Source organism: Cyclopterus lumpus, chromosome 10 (genome assembly GCF_009769545.1).
Source record: "Cyclopterus lumpus isolate fCycLum1 chromosome 10, fCycLum1.pri, whole genome shotgun sequence".
Lineage (NCBI taxonomy): Eukaryota > Metazoa > Chordata > Actinopteri > Perciformes > Cyclopteridae > Cyclopterus > Cyclopterus lumpus.
The window spans coordinates 12,621,697-12,641,956 of NC_046975.1; the positions used below are offsets into that span (position 1 = coordinate 12,621,697).

Here is a 20,260-nt window from a genome sequence, read left to right on the forward strand (position 1 = left end):
CGTTGTAATGCGTTCTTGTAAAAGGTACGTCCTGCTCGTTATTCTTTTTTATTTCGTTGGTAACATATCGACTTCAGGGACTCATTACTCAATACCTGAGGAAATGAAAGAAGGATCAGTTGTAGCAAACCTTGCTACCGATCTCATCCTGGATGTTAAAACACTGAACCAGAGGAAGATGCGTCTGGACATCATTGCAAACAAGAAATATCTGGATGTGAACAAAGAGACTGGTGAGCTGTATGTTGTGGAAAAGATTGACCGGGAAAATGTTTGCAATACCAAATCATCAGCGACTTGTTATCTCAAACTGGAAATAATACTAGAAAATCCAGTCCGAATTTTTAATATAGAAGTAGAAATATTGGATATGAACGACAACGCCCCACAGTTTCGGAGAGACGCCATTCATTTAGATATATCTGAAGCGACGCCAAACGGAGAGAGATTCTCTCTCAGTAACGCAGTTGATCCTGATGTCGGAACCAACTCAGTGAAAACGTATCATCTGAGTGAAAGTGAACATTTTAATATTGAAGTTAAAACTGGCAGAGATGGGTCAAAATTTGCTGAATTAATCTTAACAAAGACTTTAGATCGAGAGCAGCATGCTGTCCATAATTTAATACTCACAGCTGTAGATGGAGGCACACCTGCTCGTTCTGGCACTGCACGTGTTATTGTTCGTGTTTTAGACACAAATGACAACGCTCCTACTTTTGACAAATTAAATTACACGTTAAAGATAATGGAAAATTCTCCCACTGGAAGCCTCGTTATTCATCTCAATGCAACAGATTTAGATGAAGGGTCGAATTCTGATGTAACGTATGCATATAGTTTATATACGTCAGAGAAAACACAGGAGACATTTCATCTGAATCCTTCTACTGGTGAAATTACTGTTAAAGGAATGTTGAATTATGAAGATTACAGGATTTATGATATGGAAATTATAGCAACTGATAGAGGAGCAAGTGCATTATCTGGACAATGTACTATTAAGATTCTGATTGAAGACATGAATGACAACCATCCAGAAATATCCATTAAATCATTCCAGAGTCCAGTCAATGAAAACATAGAATTAGACACAGTGATAGCTGTAGTTAGTGTCAGTGATAAAGACTCAGGTGACAATGGAGTGGTTGATCTTCATATTCCAGATAATATGCCCTTCAAACTGAGGGAGTCCTCTGATAACTATTATGAATTAGTAGTGTCACAGGCACTAGACCGTGAGAAGGTCACAGAATATGACATCACTTTCACTGTGACAGACAGAGGCTCTCCTCCTTTATCTGACAATGAAACGATGATGTTAGAACTGCTGGATGTAAATGACAATGTACCACAGTTCCCTCAGTCATGTTATACTATACGTGTAATGGAGAATAACGCACCTGGGGCCTTGCTGAGTTCACTCACTGCATTTGACCCTGACCTCCATGAAAACCAGTATCTAGTGTATTTCATCCTGGAGAGGGAGATAGCCAACACCTCCATGTCCATGCTGTTCTCCATCAATCCAGAGAACGGTAATCTTTACGCACTAAAAACCTTTGACTACGAGATCGAGAACGAGTTTCTTTTCCACATTGAGGCCAGAGACTCTGGCTCTCCTCCACTCAGCAGCAACGTGACGGTCCACATCAATATAGTGGACCAGAACGACAACGCTCCGGTTATTGTCTCTCCGTGGCGCGCGCACGGCTCGCTGGTGGAGGAAAAGATCCCCAGATCCACCGATAAAGGCTCTCTGGTGGCCAAAGTGATCGCCTTGGACACCGACTCGGTGCACAACTCTCGGATTACGTACCAGTTTCTACAGGTGACTGACGCCACCTTGTTCAGTCTGGATCAATACAACGGAGAGATCCGGACTATGAGGATGTTCAGTTACAGAGACCCGCGTCACCAGCGACTGGTTGTTGTTGCAAAGGACAACGGGGAGCCCGCTCTCTCCGCTACAGTCACCATCAAGCTGTTTACGGTGGAGACTGCCGTTAAGGCCTACTCTGACATGACGGAGGTGCCTCTAGAATATGACATCTTCTCAGACCTGAACCTGTATTTGGTCATCGGTCTGGGCTCGGTGTCATTTCTCCTACTGATCACCATTTTGGTCACCATCGTGCTCAAGTGTCAGAAACCCAAGCCCAGCAAAGCGGCTCCTCCCTGCAGGAACAGTGTGATCAGTGAGAGGAACTCCACCATCGCAGACTCCACTCTGGTCTCCAACGATGCCTACTGGTACAGTCTGTTTCTAGCAGAGACCAGGAAAGGGAAGATGGTGGTTAGACAGCCGGTGCCAAAGGGCTCCAGATACATCGTGTCCAGTCTACCAAGAGGCACAGGACTGACAAACACTAGTGACTCAGCGGCTTCCACTCTGCAGGTGAGAGTCCAATGTACACGTGTTTTTATATTCATAATGTATCAATATTTAGTGTTATTTCATGAGACATCGTAGTTATTTTAGGTCAATAACATTTATGAAGTTAAATCATGCATAGTTATCATTAATTAATTAATTAGTTATCGTCACCATTACTCATTTGAACTCACATTGAAACCAATAAAATATGTATGGTACACCGGTTGAACTGAGTTTGCAAGTCTTGAAAGCCTAAAGGGTGGCGCTGTTTTCTTAGTAACATTCCGGCTCATGAACGTCATGACAGTGAATCGTTGTCGTCAGGGAAGATCGTAAAACAACTGGAAAGCTCCGTGGTGCTGAACCTCACACACAATATGCGCTCGCTGCTTTCAGCACCGATACATCTTTGGGATTAAATTGTGAAAACATGCTCGAGACCAAGGCCGATAGAAAACAACCAAATATTAATGGACACGTACGTACTGTCCTTTGAAGTGCAGTAAACCCGCAGACAACAATGGAGTCCGTTGTAATGCGTTCTTGTAAAAGGTACGTCCTGCTCGTTATTCTTTTTTATTTCGTTGGTAACATATCGACTTCAGGGACTCATTACTCAATACCTGAGGAAATGAAAGAAGGATCAGTTGTAGCAAACCTTGCTACCGATCTCATCCTGGATGTTAAAACACTGAACCAGAGGAAGATGCGTCTGGACATCATTGCAAACAAGAAATATCTGGATGTGAACAAAGAGACTGGTGAGCTGTATGTTGTGGAAAAGATTGACCGGGAAAATGTTTGCCCTTCCAAATCATCAGCGACTTGTTATCTCAAACTGGAAATAATACTAGAAAACCCAGTCCGAATTTTTAATATAGAAGTAGAAATATTGGATATGAACGACAACGCCCCACAGTTTCGGAGAGACGCCATTCATTTAGATATATCTGAAGCGACGCCAAACGGAGAGAGATTCTCTCTCAGTAACGCAGTTGATCCTGATGTCGGAACCAACTCAGTGAAAACGTATCATCTGAGTGAAAGTGAACATTTTAATATTGAAGTTAAAACTGGCAGAGATGGGTCAAAATTTGCTGAATTAATCTTAACAAAGACTTTAGATCGAGAGCAGCATGCTGTCCATAATTTAATACTCACAGCTGTAGATGGAGGCACACCTGCTCGTTCTGGCACTGCACGTGTTATTGTTCGTGTTTTAGACACAAATGACAACGCTCCTACTTTTGACAAATTAAATTACACGTTAAAGATAATGGAAAATTCTCCCACTGGAAGCCTCGTTATTCATCTCAATGCAACAGATTTAGATGAAGGGTCGAATTCTGATGTAACGTATGCATATAGTTTATATACGTCAGAGAAAACACAGGAGACATTTCATCTGAATCCTTCTACTGGTGAAATTACTGTTAAAGGAATGTTGAATTATGAAGATTACAGGATTTATGATATGGAAATTATAGCAACTGATAGAGGAGCAAGTGCATTATCTGGACAATGTACTATTAAGATTCTGATTGAAGACATGAACGACAACCATCCAGAAATATCCATTAAATCATTCCAGAGTCCAGTCAATGAAAACATAGAATTAGACACAGTAATAGCTGTAGTTAGTGTCAGTGATAAAGACTCAGGTGACAATGGAGTGGTTGATCTTCATATTCCAGATAATATGCCCTTCAAACTGAGGGAGTCCTCTGATAACTATTATGAATTAGTAGTGTCACAGGCACTAGACCGTGAGAAGGTCCCAGAATATGACATCACTTTCACTGTGACGGACAGAGGCTCTCCTCCTTTATCTGACAATGAAACGATGATGTTAGAACTGCTGGATGTAAATGACAATGTTCCAAAGTTCCCTCAGTCATGTTATACTATACGTGTAATGGAGAATAATGCACCTGGGGCCTTGCTGAGTTCACTCACTGCGTTTGACCCTGACCTCCATGAAAACCAGTATCTAGTGTATTTCATCCTGGAGAGGGAGATAGCCAACACCTCCATGTCCATGCTGTTCTCCATCAATCCAGAGAACGGTAATCTTTACGCACTAAAAACCTTTGACTACGAGATCGAGAACGAGTTTCTTTTCCACATTGAGGCCAGAGACTCTGGCTCTCCTCCACTCAGCAGCAACGTGACGGTCCACATCATTATAGTGGACCAGAACGACAACGCTCCGGTCATTGTCTCTCCGTGGCGCGCGCACGGCTCGCTGGTGGAGGAAAAGATCCCCAGATCCACCGATAAAGGCTCTCTGGTGGCCAAAGTGATCGCCTTGGACACCGACTCGGTGCACAACTCTCGGATTACATACCAGTTTCTACAAGTGACTGACGCCACCTTGTTCAGTCTGGATCAATACAACGGAGAGATCCGGACTATGAGGATGTTCAGTTACAGAGACCCGCGTCACCAGCGACTGGTTGTTGTTGCAAAGGACAACGGGGAGCCCGCTCTCTCTGCTACAGTCACCATCAAGCTGTCCACGATGGAGACTGCCGTTAAGGCCTACTCTGACATGACGGAGGTGCCTCTAGAATACGACATCTTCTCAGACCTGAACCTGTATTTGGTCATCGGTCTGGGCTCGGTGTCATTTCTCCTGCTGATCACCATTTTGGTCACCATCGTGCTCAAGTGTCAGAAACCCAAGCCCAGCAAAGCGGCTCCTCCCTGCAGGAACAGTGTGATCAGTGAGAGGAACTCCACCATCGCAGACTCCACTCTGGTCTCCAACGATGCCTACTGGTACAGTCTGTTTCTAGCAGAGACCAGGAAAGGGAAGATGGTGGTTAGACAGCCGGTGCCAAAGGGCTCCAGATACATCGTGTCCAGTCTACCAAGAGGCACAGGACTGACAAACACTAGTGACTCAGCGGCTTCAACTCTGCAGGTAAATTAATTAATGTTCAAATAAATACATATCATATGCTTTGCACTTCATGAATAATCCCACAAATCATGAGTCTTTTGCCTTTTCCTCTCGTGTCCAGCAGTGAACATGTTATAACATGGAGGACACGTGAATGGTTGTTATTATTCTGGAAAGATCATTGTGTTTCTAATCTTCAAACTGCACATTCTTGGTACAGAAGTCAATGAAATATGTCATTTGAATACCGTTATCATTTTCTATACACTGATTCAATATTGTTATAACCTCCCTGCATATACATTCGATGATGCACATGCGTATTGTCTTGCACTTTAGCGTCGCTGTTCCCCAGTGTTACGTCCTCATCAGTGATTTCACTGGCACCATGACAGTTATTACGGAGACGGATCAGACATCGACAAAAGCAGGTTGGGCAGATCCTGATGCTGAACAAGGTTTAAGGATGTATAACGCACATATGTGACCAACGTTTTTTTTTCTTTTTCGGTTAATGTCTTAAAAGTGTATCAGCTTCGGATTTTTTAATGCTGCATCTTTATGGACTCACTGAAAATGATCATTTAATCAGCCGTGTAAGGAAAATGCATAACACTGGGAAGTCATGGAGGAGGTATGTGCCTGCGCTTTTGTTCATAGGTACTTTTGTGAACACGGTTAATTCCGTCACTCACTATTCTATTCCTGAAGAACTGGAGGAAGGGTCGGTCGTTGCCAATTTAGCTTCCGATTTAGCCTTAGACGTGAAGACTCTGAGTATGCGGAAGATGCGGTTAGACATCATATCCAGCAAACGATATCTGGATGTGAACAAAGACACAGGGGAGCTTTACATCGTTGAGAGGATAGACAGAGAGTATCTCTGTGCAATAAAGACAACGACATGTTTCCTAAAAATGGAGGCTATCGTTGAGAACCCACACCGGATATTTTATATCGAAATTGAGATAACGGATATCAATGACAACGCTCCTCATTTTCGACGAGACACTATAAATTTGGACATTATGGAATCCACCGCAGCTGGTGAGAGATTCTCTGTTAATAACGCTGTTGACCCAGACCTAGGATCTAATTCAGTCAAAACATACCTTCTGAGCGAATGTGAGCACTTTGACATAGAAATTCAAACTGGAAGAGACGGATCCAAATTTGCTGATTTAATATTAAAGACGGGTTTGGACAGAGAAAAGCAAGCAGTACACAATTTAATTCTAACTGCTGTGGATGGCGGAATCCCCACGCGCACTGGCACAGCCAGTATTGTTGTCCGTGTGGTAGACACTAATGACAACGCCCCAACTTTCGAAAGAGATCATTTTGACGTAAATATTATTGAAAACTCTCCCGTTGGATCTCTTGTTATTAAGCTGAATGCTACAGATTTAGATGAAGGGAACAATGCAGATATCGAATATACATTTAGTCTGTACACATCTGAAAAGACACAAGAATCGTTTAACCTGAATCCTTCCACTGGTGAAATAACAGTGAAGGGAATGATGAATTACGAAGACATTCGAAATTATGAAATGGAAATCATAGCAAAGGATAAGGCAGTCAACAGTTTATCAGGACAGTGTAAAGTAAAAATTACTGTAGCAGATATGAATGACAACCACCCCGAAATATCCATCAAATCATTTCAAAGTCCAATAAAAGAAAATGAACCGATAGACACAGTAATAGCTGTAGTTAGTGTGAGTGATAAAGACTCAGGTGACAATGGAGTGGTTGATCTTCATATTCCAGATAATATGCCTTTCAAACTGAGGGAGTCCTCTGATAACTATTATGAATTAGTAGTGTCACAGCCACTAGACCGTGAGAAGGTCCCAGAATATGACATCACTTTCACTGTGACAGACAGAGGCTCTCCTCCTTTATCTGACAATGAAACGATGACGTTAGAACTGCTGGATGTAAATGACAATGTTCCACAGTTCCCTCAGTCATTTTATACTATACGTGTAATGGAGAATAACGCACCTGGGGCCTTGCTGAGTTCACTCACTGCGTTTGACCCTGACCTCCATGAAAACCAGTATCTAGTGTATTTCATCCTGGAGAAGGAGATAGCCAACACCTCCATGTCCATGCTGTTCTCCATCAATCCAGAGAATGGTAATCTTTACGCACTAAAAACCTTTGACTACGAGATCGAGAATGAGTTTCTTTTCCACATTGAGGCCAGAGACTCTGGCTCTCCTCCACTCAGCAGCAACGTGACGGTCCACATCATTATAGTGGACCAGAACGACAACGCTCCGGTTATTGTCTCTCCGTGGCGCGCGCACGGCTCGCTGGTGGAGGAAAAGATCCCCAGATCCACCGATAAAGGCTCTCTGGTGGCCAAAGTGATCGCCTTGGACACCGACTCGGTGCACAACTCTCGGATTACGTACCAGTTTCTACAAGTGACGGACGCCACCTTGTTCAGTCTGGATCAATACAACGGAGAGATCCGGACTATGAGGATGTTCAGTTACAGAGACCCGCGTCACCAGCGACTGGTTGTTGTTGCAAAGGACAACGGGGAGCCCGCTCTCTCTGCTACAGTCACCATCAAGCTGTTTACGGTGGAGACTGCCGTTAAGGCCTACTCTGACATGACGGAGGTGCCTCTAGAATACGACATCTTCTCAGACCTGAACCTGTATTTGGTCATCGGTCTGGGCTCGGTGTCATTTCTCCTGCTGATCACCATTTTGGTCACCATCGTGCTCAAGTGTCAGAAACCCAAGCCCAGCAAAGCGGCTCCTCCCTGCAGGAACAGTGTGATCAGTGAGAGGAACTCCACCATCGCAGACTCCACTCTGGTCTCCAACGATGCCTACTGGTACAGTCTGTTTCTAGCAGAGACCAGGAAAGGGAAGATGGTGGTTAGACAGCCGGTGCCAAAGGGCTCCAGATACATCGTGTCCAGTCTACCAAGAGGCACAGGACTGACAAACACTAGTGACTCAGCTGCTTCAACTCTGCAGGTATGGAATGAACTCAATTCAACAGATATTTTTAGAGCATGTCCATCAAATGCAGACAAAAATGAATGTTTGAAACAAACTTTTTACAACCATTTTTGTTTTTGGCCTTGCAATGTTAAATATACCTTATATCCAAACTCTTGAAACATATACTTTTTTAGTGGTTCATATGTGAGTAAAGAAACACATGTAGCGTCTCCATACCGGTGAACATCCAGACATCGCCAAAATGTTAACATGATTCTTAAATTAGTTTTTGTAACATTATACAGAACAGGGAATTTGTAAATCTTGCTCCTTCAATAAATTAGTTTTTCTCGCACACGGATCAGGTAAACATTACATCTGTTATATTTCTCGAAACAACTGAGTGCCCTTCAGGTGGCAACATGACTTGAACAAACACATCTAATTACCGTCAGCATTGAGCAAATCCATTAAAATAGAGACTAAATCGCGTGGACAGAAATTATGTATTAATATTGCACTGGTTTTACGCGCACAAACCTGCACATAAACGAAGGAAATCATTGTGACATAAGTATTGCAACAATAGATTACCATGTAATATATGTGATATACAAAATTAAATTAAATACTTTAAAATATTTACATATTCCTTCAACAAAATCAAAGTAAAAAATAAATAAATAATAACAATAACACCTACAGTTATTTCTTCCACAGTACCAGGAAAGAAATGCCAAACGTTTGATTATTTGTTTACTTTTATCCAAAATTAGGTTTATACTGTACTTTTCTTTTTAAAACGAAATGTTGACTTCTCCGATATGTTACGAGGTGCAAAGGCACATAAAGGACATTTCATGTCGCTGCTCTCAACAAAAAAATATCTGAGGAAGTCATAGTTCTCGCGATAGTTTATTGGATGCTGGACAGGGAGACATAGGCAAATATCTGCTGATACCAGGATAAAGAAACGGGTTCCTTGAACACCTTCAAGGATTTTCATCATTGAATAAAAGGACTGTGTTTTTTAATTTTTCACCAGACGTCACATTTCAAGGGTTGAAATACGGATTCTTTACAATGGCCCGTCAGTATTCCGGGAGAGGGTACGTTTCAGTGATTCTCTTTCTTGCTGCCATGATAAACACGGTATCTACCGTCACCCATTATTCTGTTCCCGAAGAAATGGAGGAAGGCTCCGTCGTTGCTAATTTAGCCACTGATCTGGGATTAGACGTGAAGACTCTGAATAAAAGAAAAATGCGCGTCGACGTTGTTGGCAGTAAGAAATATCTTGATATAAACAAAGACACGGGAGAGCTATTTTTTCTGGAGAGGATAGACAGAGAGTTGTTGTGCCCTTCGAAGACCACTTGCTTTCTTAAATTAGACGCTACGATTGAAAACCCAATACGAATGTTTAATATCGAGGTCGAAATTATGGATATTAACGACAACGCTCCTCATTTTCGAAGAGGAACGATGCATTTGGACATCTCTGAATCAAGTCCCATTGGAGAGAGATTCTCATTGAATAATGCTGCAGACCCAGATGTTGGAACAAATTCTGTGAAAGATTACCATCTGAGCTCAAGTGAACATTTCTCCATTGAAATTCAGACCGGAAGAGATGGGTCGAAGTTTGCAGATTTGATTCTGAAAAAAGATTTAGATAGAGAGCAGCAGGCTGTTCATAATCTAATTCTCACTGCTGTGGACGGTGGCGTGCCCACGCGCACAGGTACAGCCAGCATCATTGTTCGCGTGCTTGATGTGAATGACAACGCCCCTTCATTTGACAAAGACAATTACATTGTAGATGTGATGGAAAACTCCCCGATTGGCAGTCTAGTAATGAAACTAAATGCCACTGATTTTGATGAAGGTTCAAATTCTGATATTGTTTATTTATATAGTTTATATACATCAGAGAGAACGCAACAGGTGTTTAACTTGAATCCAGAGAATGGTGAAATCAGAGTGAAAGAGATGATAAATTATGAAGATGTTAAACTTTATGACATGGAAGTTATTGCCAGTGATAAGGGGCCTAAATCATTATCTGGACAGTGTAAACTGTCAATTCAGGTGAAAGATATGAACGACAATCATCCAGAAATATCTATCAAATCATTTCAAAGTCCAATAAAAGAAAATTTACCGGTAGACACAGTAATAGCTGTAGTTAGTGTCAGTGATAAAGACTCAGGTGACAATGGAGTGGTTGATCTTCATATTCCAGATAATATGCCCTTCAAACTGAGGGAGTCCTCTGATAACTATTATGAATTAGTAGTGTCACAGCCACTAGACCGTGAGAAGGTCCCAGAATATGACATCACTTTCACTGTGACAGACAGAGGCTCTCCTCCTTTATCTGACAATGAAACGATGACGTTAGAACTGCTGGATGTAAATGACAATGTTCCACAGTTCCCTCAGTCATTTTATACTATACGTGTAATGGAGAATAACGCACCTGGGGCCTTGCTGAGTTCACTCACTGCATTTGACCCTGACCTCCATGAAAACCAGTATCTAGTGTATTTCATCCTGGAGAGGGAGATAGCCAACACCTCCATGTCCATGCTGTTCTCCATCAATCCAGAGAACGGTAATCTTTACGCACTAAAAACCTTTGACTATGAGATCGAAAACGAGTTTCTTTTCCACATTGAGGCCAGAGACTCTGGCTCTCCTCCACTCAGCAGCAACGTGACGGTCCACATCAATATAGTGGACCAGAACGATAACGCTCCGGTTATTGTCTCTCCGTGGCGCGCGCATGGCTCGCTGGTGGAGGAAAAGATCCCCAGATCCACCGATAAAGGCTCTCTGGTGGCCAAAGTGATCGCCTTGGACACCGACTCGGTGCACAACTCTCGGATTACGTACCAGTTTCTACAGGTGACTGACGCCACCTTGTTCAGTCTGGATCAATACAACGGAGAGATCCGGACTATGAGGATGTTCAGTTACAGAGACCCGCGTCACCAGCGACTGGTTGTTGTTGCAAAGGACAACGGGGAGCCCGCTCTCTCTGCTACAGTCACCATCAAGCTGTCCACGGTGGAGACTGCCGTTAAGGCCTACTCTGACATGACGGAGGTGCCTCTAGAATACGACATCTTCTCAGACCTGAACCTGTATTTGGTCATCGGTCTGGGCTCGGTGTCATTTCTCCTGCTGATCACCATTTTGGTCACCATCGTGCTCAAGTGTCAGAAACCCAAGCCCAGCAAAGCGGCTCCTCCCTGCAGGAACAGTGTGATCAGTGAGAGGACCTCCACCATCGCAGACTCCACTCTGGTCTCCAACGATGCCTACTGGTACAGTCTGTTTCTAGCAGAGACCAGGAAAGGGAAGATGGTGGTTAGACAGCCGGTGCCAAAGGGCTCCAGATACATCGTGTCCAGTCTACCAAGAGGCACAGGACTGACAAACACTAGTGACTCAGCTGCTTCAACTCTGCAGGTATGGCAAACTGAACACATGTTACATACAGATTTACTTCACTAATAGCCATCAAGTCCACTTACAATTGACCATTGTAATCCTAAACCTGTCATATCAGCGCTTGAGAACTGTACTTGCCCTTTCACCTTTTTTACGATACCAGTCCTGAAATGAACCACGCTTAACATGTAGAAAAAGTTATCATATTAACGTGTTGGATAAGTATTCTTACACTTGCTACGGCAGATAGTTTCTACTAAAATCTCTGTACATCGTGAAATGTAATAACTAATTTGATGATTATCTATACTCTTTTTTGTCATGCACTTTTTCCTACTTAAAGCTGGTTTATTTCTGCATAGATAAGGTATCTGGAGGAAAAAAGAGGCCAGACGTGGGGCATACGAACATTATATTATATTACAAGTAAATGGCAGGAGCAGCAATTATTTATGACACACACAGGGACACTTTTGCGACATTGTTTTAACCCACACCCATGTGCATAATATTTTAAGAGCACATAAGAAAGAGGATACTATTATACATAATCTACTCTTACAATCAGCATACACTTGTAAAAAAACAAGCAACCAAAGAGTTTTTAAAGAAATGTAAATATATACAATGAACAACATCTGAAGATTGCTTTCCATCTCCCACACATTAAATATAAATTAGAAACCAGAAATGAAACCTCTACAAAAGTAGTATTTCTAGCTTCTGAAACAGTCATACGAAATGCTTGCACCCTTTCTTAGTGTGACCTGCATGATATACCACACAACACCCAGAGTAAACTGGAGCCAGAGACTACGATATCAAAAATATAGGTTGTATTGATGGATAGAGTAAACTATAGTTTCATACAAATCCAAAGTGCACAAACAACAAAGTAAATCATGTGGGGCTAAACTGCAGTCAGGGAGGCCAGTGCAGTTTAATAACAAACAGTAAATAGTCCCATAAACCAAATAAAATGTATCTGTTCACAGCAACACAATAAGTGGCACAATACTAAAATGCCCATGTAAATTATATGGCTGCTCTATCTCTGTGTACCCCTTTCAGCCCATCACAAAACCCTGCAAGCTAAAATAAAAACATAAAAAGAAAGGCCCATGCAATTTACTACCTTAATAATGACACTAAATTAGGCCTGGGAAAAAAAAGAGTAGTTGCTCCTTCAAGTTCTCTTTAAAAACAAAATAAATATTAATATAGAAAAGGAACATGTACAAAAACATTTCATAAAAACATGCATACAAAAAAACGTGCATCGGAAGAGTAGTCCCCTCTATACTGATGGAACACAGCCCCCTCCCCGAGTTGAAAAACATGCAGGTGAGTTTTCTGGAGTCTCACTTAATTCTTCCACGTTAACGTCCCTCACCGAACACCGAACACGAAGACTGATAAACACATTTATGATTTAATACAATGAACTTAAAAGATCATATCATATTTCTAAAATCATGCTTTTGGAACATGCACAAACAGAAAGGAGAGTTTACTAAATGAGTCCCCTAACAAGGCTGCTCTCAGCTGCTCTCATTTGACTACTCAGGAAGAAAAGCCCAGGTGAGCTTCTCACCTTTTTTTATCAACTCTGCCCCTTATGCCTGGGTCCTTAATTGCAGGCTGCCTGTTTCCTGCCTTACCACATTAGTTTAAAACTAAATACTTTTTTAGGTGCAAAGGCTGACACAATACTATTTTCGTCGCTGCTCTCCGACAAAACATGTTCACTGATGAGGTCATCGTTTTCAGGGAAGTTTATTGGAGGAGGAGCAGTCAGATATTGTATTTAATTGACGTCACTCCTGTGTCTGCACGCATGCACCTTTTCTTTTCGGATCTTCGCTTCGTTTGTTCGTTTATCAAAAAGGCGGTTTATCCACATTTCAAAGCTATAAGGAATCTACATGATGGCGCATCATATCGGACATTCATGCGGGAGAGGGTACGTTTCAGTGATTCTCTTTCTTGCTGCCATGATAAACACGGTATCTACCGTCACCCATTATTCTGTTCCCGAAGAAATGGAGGAAGGCTCCGTCGTTGCTAATTTAGCCACTGATCTGGGATTAGACGTGAAGACGCTAACGGGAAGAAAAATGCGCGTCGACGTTGTTGGCAATAAGAAATATCTTGATATAAACAAAGACACTGGGGAGCTATTCGTTCTGGAGAGGATAGACAGAGAGTTGTTGTGTCCCTTGAAAACAAGCACATACTGCTTTCTTAAATTAGACGCTACGATTCAAAACCCAATACGAATGTTTAATATCGAGGTCGAAATTATGGATATTAACGACAACGCTCCTCATTTTCGAAGAGGAACGATGGATTTGGACATCTCTGAATCAAGTCCCATTGGAGAGAGATTCTCATTGAATAATGCTGTGGACCCAGATGTTGGAACAAATTCTGTGAAAGATTACCATCTGAGCTCAAGTGAACATTTTACACTCGAGATTCAAACCGGAAGAGATGGGTCGAAGTTTGCAGATTTGATTCTGAAAAAAGATTTAGATAGAGAGCAGCAGGCTGTTCATAATCTAATTCTCACTGCTGTGGACGGTGGCGTGCCCACGCGCACAGGTACAGCCAGCATCATTGTTCGCGTGCTTGATGTGAATGACAACGCCCCTTCATTTGACAAAGACAATTACATTGTAGATGTGATGGAAAACTCCCCGATTGGCAGTCTAGTAATAAAACTAAATGCCACTGATTTTGATGAAGGTTCAAATTCTGATATTGTTTATTTATATAGTTTATATACATCAGAGAGAACGCAACAGGTGTTTAACTTGAATCCAGAGAATGGTGAAATCAGAGTGAAAGAGATGATAAATTATGAAGATGTTAAGCTTTATGACATGGAAGTTATTGCCAGTGATAAGGGGCCTAAATCATTATCTGGACAGTGTAAACTGTCAATTCAGGTGAAAGATATGAACGACAATCATCCAGAAATATCTATCAAATCATTTCAAAGTCCAATAAAAGAAAATGAACCGGTAGACACAGTAATAGCTGTAGTTAGTGTCAGTGATAAAGACTCAGGTGACAATGGAGTGGTTGATCTTCATATTCCAGATAATATGCCTTTCAAACTGAGGGAGTCCTCTGATAACTATTATGAATTAGTAGTGTCACAGCCACTAGACCGTGAGAAGGTCCCAGAATATGACATCACTTTCACTGTGACAGACAGAGGCTCTCCTCCTTTATCTGACAATGAAACGATGACGTTAGAACTGCTGGATGTAAATGACAATGTTCCACAGTTCCCTCAGTCATTTTATACTATACGTGTAATGGAGAATAACGCACCTGGGGCCTTGCTGAGTTCACTCACTGCGTTTGACCCTGACCTGCATGAAAACCAGTATCTAGTGTATTTCATCCTGGAGAGGGAGATAGCCAACACCTCCATGTCCATGCTGTTCTCCATCAATCCAGAGAACGGTAATCTTTACGCACTAAAAACCTTTGACTACGAGATCGAGAACGAGTTTCTTTTCCACATCGAGGCCAGAGACTCTGGCTCTCCTCCACTCAGCAGCAACGTGACGGTCCACATCATTATAGTGGACCAGAACGACAACGCTCCGGTTATTGTCTCTCCGTGGCGCGCGCATGGCTCGCTGGTGGAGGAAAAGATCCCCAGATCCACCGATAAAGGCTCTCTGGTGGCCAAAGTGATCGCCTTGGACACCGACTCGGTGCACAACTCTCGGATTACGTACCAGTTTCTACAAGTGACGGACGCCACCTTGTTCAGTCTGGATCAATACAACGGAGAGATCCGGACTATGAGGATGTTCAGTTACAGAGACCCGCGTCACCAGCGACTGGTTGTTATTGCAAAGGACAACGGGGAGCCTGCTCTCTCTGCTACAGTCACCATCAAGCTGTCCACGGTGGAGACTGCCGTTAAGGCCTACTCTGACATGACGGAGGTGCCTCTAGAATACGACATCTTCTCAGACCTGAACCTGTATTTGGTCATCGGTCTGGGCTCGGTGTCATTTCTCCTGCTGATCACCATTTTGGTCACCATCGTGCTCAAGTGTCAGAAACCCAAGCCCAGCAAAGCGGCTCCTCCCTGCAGGAACAGTGTGATCAGTGAGAGGAACTCCACCATCGCAGACTCCACTCTGGTCTCCAACGATGCCTACTGGTACAGTCTGTTTCTAGCAGAGACCAGGAAAGGGAAGATGGTGGTTAGACAGCCGGTGCCAAAGGGCTCCAGATACATCGTGTCCAGTCTACCAAGAGGCACAGGACTGACAAACACTAGTGACTCAGCCGCTTCAACTCTGCAGGTACAGATGACAGCTCCTTTTACAACACTTTAAATAATAACCCCATATTCCTAAAATCAGTTTGGTGAGAAAAAATATCTGCTTATACTGCCATCATGGCAATGTTTTTCAGTTGCACTAAATATTGTGTGAAACAAGTAAAAGTTATTTCAAAGAGAATATTATACAATAATATATACATACACATTTGTATGATATGTTAAATACCTGCATTTATTGTTGAATTTAGAATTACGTTTGTGTTTGTGTGTATACTGTGTACACACATGTATATATTATACATTTTGTGTTTTCAAACAATGAGAAACTTCATTCTAAATTTAACAATTAATGCATGTATTTAACATATCATACCGGATACTCTCAGAAAAAGAACAACAAAACCAGTACACCGTATAGAATCATCAACAATTTAATTACATTTATGATTCAAATAGACAGCAAAAATCATTGGTCAATAAAGAAATAACCGTTATTCGAAACCACCGTGAAGAACAGATAAAAAATGAGGTTACAACTCAGATTTTGTGGTTGCTTTACAAAGCAGCACCTGCTAAAAAGGTTTTTCATTCAAACCGTTTTTTGTGTGACTTCCGTTTGTTGCCCGTGGATCAGTGGTACAGTTGTGTCTTGTTTTATTCACTCCAATGAAAACACAATCAAGTACATATCTGAAATGTAAATCTTGAACCCACTGTTTTTAGTAAACCTTTTTTTCCCCAGCACCAGTTCCATTTTATTATTGAATGATCTATCTATCTATCTATCTATCTATCTATCCATCTAAGATGGTAAGTATGCTGCTAAAGGAACAGACAATGATATAGCTAAATATAACATTGTTTTTAACCTACTTTCATAGACAAGCTGCTGTATCTGTTATCAAGGGTGACACTGACTATGCTTAGTCTGTGTAATTCTCAAAGTAAACATTTCATTCACTCTGTGATCATATATGGATACATACACATATAACCCTTTCTTGTGCTTGCAATGACCTGACCATTGAATTGCTTGTTTTGTTTCTCCCCACTCTTAAGTATCCTAAATGAGGAGTCCACACTGCAGTTGGAGGTATGCAGGAGTCTCACTCCCTCACCCTGGATGCCCTTTTTATGAATGATGTTACAGAACTTAGTGAATGAGTTGTTGTTGTTTTTGTTCTCAGTGGATCTTTTTTTTAAATGATCTTGTCTTGTTTAGTATCTTTTTTTAATGGCAAAGGGTTACTCAGTTTTAATAACACACGGCTTGTCAAATCTCCAGTGTTAACCTCTTCATGCCTACATTTTGATACTGTTACTCATTAACAGCCTCATCACAAAAGACCACTAAATGTGTCAATGCAAGCTAACTATCAAAGTAATTAGTACATTCTTCTGTCGGTATGTCATGATTATGTCCCTTCTCAAAGCCTAAACATATAGTCCTTATGATTTTTGATTGACCTCAGGGTAAAAAGACATTAGGTCATGATGATTTTGATTGTCTGCTAAACTGACTCTGTGTTCCGTTTAGCAGACAATCAAAAGTGGTGGTCCAGATGACATATTGACACCGTATTCCTGTCCTAGTCATTATCTGTGAAGTCACCGCACACACCTGTATCATAGGCTCATAGAGTATTCATCTTTCAACACAACAGAATAACATCAACATGCTGCTCAGCCTGTAGGTCATGTATCACAGTTATAAAAAATCCTTCACTTCAAATTCCAATGTTGAAATTAGCTGGCTTTGCATTTTTCACAATCTGGCTTTTGCTTTTAAAGCCTGGTTAATACACACATCAAGGACATATTGATATGCTGTTAATTAAATCACTATGTTCTCAAAAGGTCCTGTGCATGTTAATATCAATGAGTATTCATCCCGTACTGACCTATCACTAAGAGGTTATGAGTACATCTTATTTCTGAATGTGTATATGTTCGATTGGACTGTGATGTAGATGTATGACTGCGTTATGTATACTGTAAATCGACGTGGTGTCACTGAATTCACAGAATGACGATTTACTGTCTGTTGTAGTGTGAATTGTGACCTAATTCTTTGTGCAGGAGAGACGCAAAGTGAAACCAGTCACCCAGTTGCCTAGCAACCACTCTCCTTCACATAATACTGGAGCATGGTATCCATTGATAGACCTGCCACCTCACCACTACATGATCAAGGATCTGCCAAACCCCTCCACCCACTCTGTCTTCTGCCTGAAGTCTGCGTCACAGACATTGACTGCATGAGATGTGTCATTTTGGCCAGTCACAGTGCTGAGGTTTGTTTCCATATTTATTTAATTATTTTTGTCTAATTGGCAGGCATCCACCAGCAGCAGCAGCAGCAGTTCCACATAAGGCCCAACCTCCAGCTGTGTACTGGTTTGAATCCTTCACAGAGCAAAGGACAGACCCCAGCTCATTAACGCCCCCCATGTCCATCCTGCTCAGGTCTGATCCTTGGCTCTCACAATGTGTAGTTGTAATGCTATAACACCAAATGGACTATGGTGGCTGAACGAGGACCAAGCCCTCTCCCCTCTCTTTCTTAAAGCACATGAAAATCCAATGAACAATGCCTGCCTGCCAATTCAATATGCACGATAAGTCTGCATGGCTTCAACCTCACTCCAAGACCATCATACATCAAATATCCAGAGGAGATACTTGCAAAGAAGCAGACTGTATACAAAATTGCACATGTGGATATGTAAAGATGCCTCAACGAGGACTATTAGAGTGGACCCGGATGTTGAAATCCTCTTTAAAAATTAAACACATGTTGATTACATGATTAACCTCTGTGCTTTGTCTTGCCCCATAACAACATTGATGTATAATATTGAAGTTAAGTGAAACGGCACAAATAACTAAATGTCAGAAAAGCACCAACCTACAATGTAAAAGTATGAAACAAAAGGAAATCGTTTTTTTATAGATGTGGTAGCTTTTAGAAGTTTTATGTTTTGTACTTGTGCTTTATATGTGAGTGAGGCCTAAATATGAGTATTGAGTTAAGTTAGCCAGTACATCAAACCCATACAAGTGAAGCCTTCAGCAATTATGTATCTGCCTTTCAGTGGTTTTGGCATGAAATAAGTATTTTGATAGCTTTAGGTATTTTATGATACTGACCAATCCATTTTCTGTAGTCCATTTTTCTATTTAGTATTTTGCAAAACAATGATGAGAACAGAATAGAGAAGTGCAACAGCATAATACTTTTCAATGGATCCAGAAAGTTAAGTTTACTCATTTAAAATGTGCAGAGTGGGCTTTAACCTTCACTTGGACATTACTGTAGAGGGGTTGAGAGGATTTAACTGAACACAAGTGAATGCAGTGAGTGTTTGAGAATGGACTGATTAATATCTACTTATGACTACTGTATATACATCACAAGCATGACCATGTACTTTCACTTTTTTATTTTCAAAGCCAAACTCTGTATGTTCCTTCATTTCAATGTCTTCTGAGATTGTGTAACAACATGAAAACTCAATGAATGACTTAGTGTTTACTTACTAATTCTGAATACTGGTTTCATCCAATGAAAGCTGTGCTCATGTGTATTACTGACTACTGTGTGTATCTGCATATGAAACATATAAATAGGGATACAGATATGACTGGTATACAGTATAGACAGCATATATTTGTATCTATAAATATGCCTTTATTTGTCAATATCAATGCTGAACAGAAAAACAGTGGATCTCTTGTGCCATCAGATGTATGGGTAGTACTAGTATGTGAACCACTTCAATGATCAAACACCATGAAGTCAAACTCTTTAGCACAGCTCACATTGCATTACTTGTGTAACGTTGTAATCTTTTACAGTCAAACATCTACAAAAAGTGCTTTTGTACAGTGGTACTTTTATGGTGCAATGTGTAGTAAAGTGTAAAATGTGAGCTTATTGTATGCTGCGGTCTGTATTATCTATACAAAAACAAAATGGAACATTAAACTTAATGGTGAACTTGTGAATCTCTTGAGTTTTGCAACAAAAGGTACTGCTGATTATTGTAAAAAATAGTTTTCATTCCAGTTTACACAGCAGGTCAATGAATCTAGTACAAACTACGTGTGATGACAATAAGTCAAAGGCATACTTTACTTAATCATAATGCCGTTTCCACTGGTGTCAGCTAAACTAACTTAATTAAAGTTTCCCTTCACTTGATATATCCGTTTGAAAAACATTGATC

The 20,260-nt window shown here is 41.3% G+C and overlaps 4 protein-coding genes across 4 annotated transcripts; all 4 read left to right on the forward strand.

Moving 5' to 3' along the window:
• The first annotated feature begins 4 nt into the window (after positions 1-4).
• LOC117737939 (protocadherin alpha-C2-like) lies at positions 5-2,796 on the forward strand. Its single transcript, XM_034544196.1, has 2 exons — positions 5-2,411; positions 2,702-2,796. The coding sequence occupies exons 1-2, from the start codon at positions 8-10 to the stop codon at positions 2,794-2,796; spliced, it is 2,499 nt and encodes an 832-aa protein (XP_034400087.1). The 5' UTR covers positions 5-7.
• Positions 2,797-2,909: 113 nt separating this feature from the next.
• On the forward strand, positions 2,910-5,409 carry LOC117737940 (protocadherin alpha-C2-like). The gene is made up of 2 exons (XM_034544197.1): positions 2,910-5,303; positions 5,404-5,409. The coding sequence occupies exons 1-2, from the start codon at positions 2,913-2,915 to the stop codon at positions 5,407-5,409; spliced, it is 2,397 nt and encodes a 798-aa protein (XP_034400088.1). The 5' UTR covers positions 2,910-2,912.
• Positions 5,410-5,675: 266 nt separating this feature from the next.
• On the forward strand, positions 5,676-20,037 carry LOC117737648 (protocadherin alpha-C2-like). The gene is made up of 4 exons (XM_034543736.1): positions 5,676-7,022; positions 14,786-16,050; positions 17,091-17,124; positions 18,369-20,037. Exons 1-3 carry the CDS (start codon positions 5,831-5,833, stop codon positions 17,100-17,102), a joined length of 2,469 nt encoding a protein of 822 aa, XP_034399627.1. The 5' UTR covers positions 5,676-5,830; the 3' UTR covers positions 17,103-17,124; positions 18,369-20,037.
• Positions 9,338-12,546, forward strand: LOC117737328 (protocadherin alpha-C2). The gene is made up of 2 exons (XM_034543209.1): positions 9,338-11,731; positions 12,475-12,546. The coding sequence occupies exons 1-2, from the start codon at positions 9,338-9,340 to the stop codon at positions 12,544-12,546; spliced, it is 2,466 nt and encodes an 821-aa protein (XP_034399100.1).
• Positions 20,038-20,260: the final 223 nt, after the last annotated feature.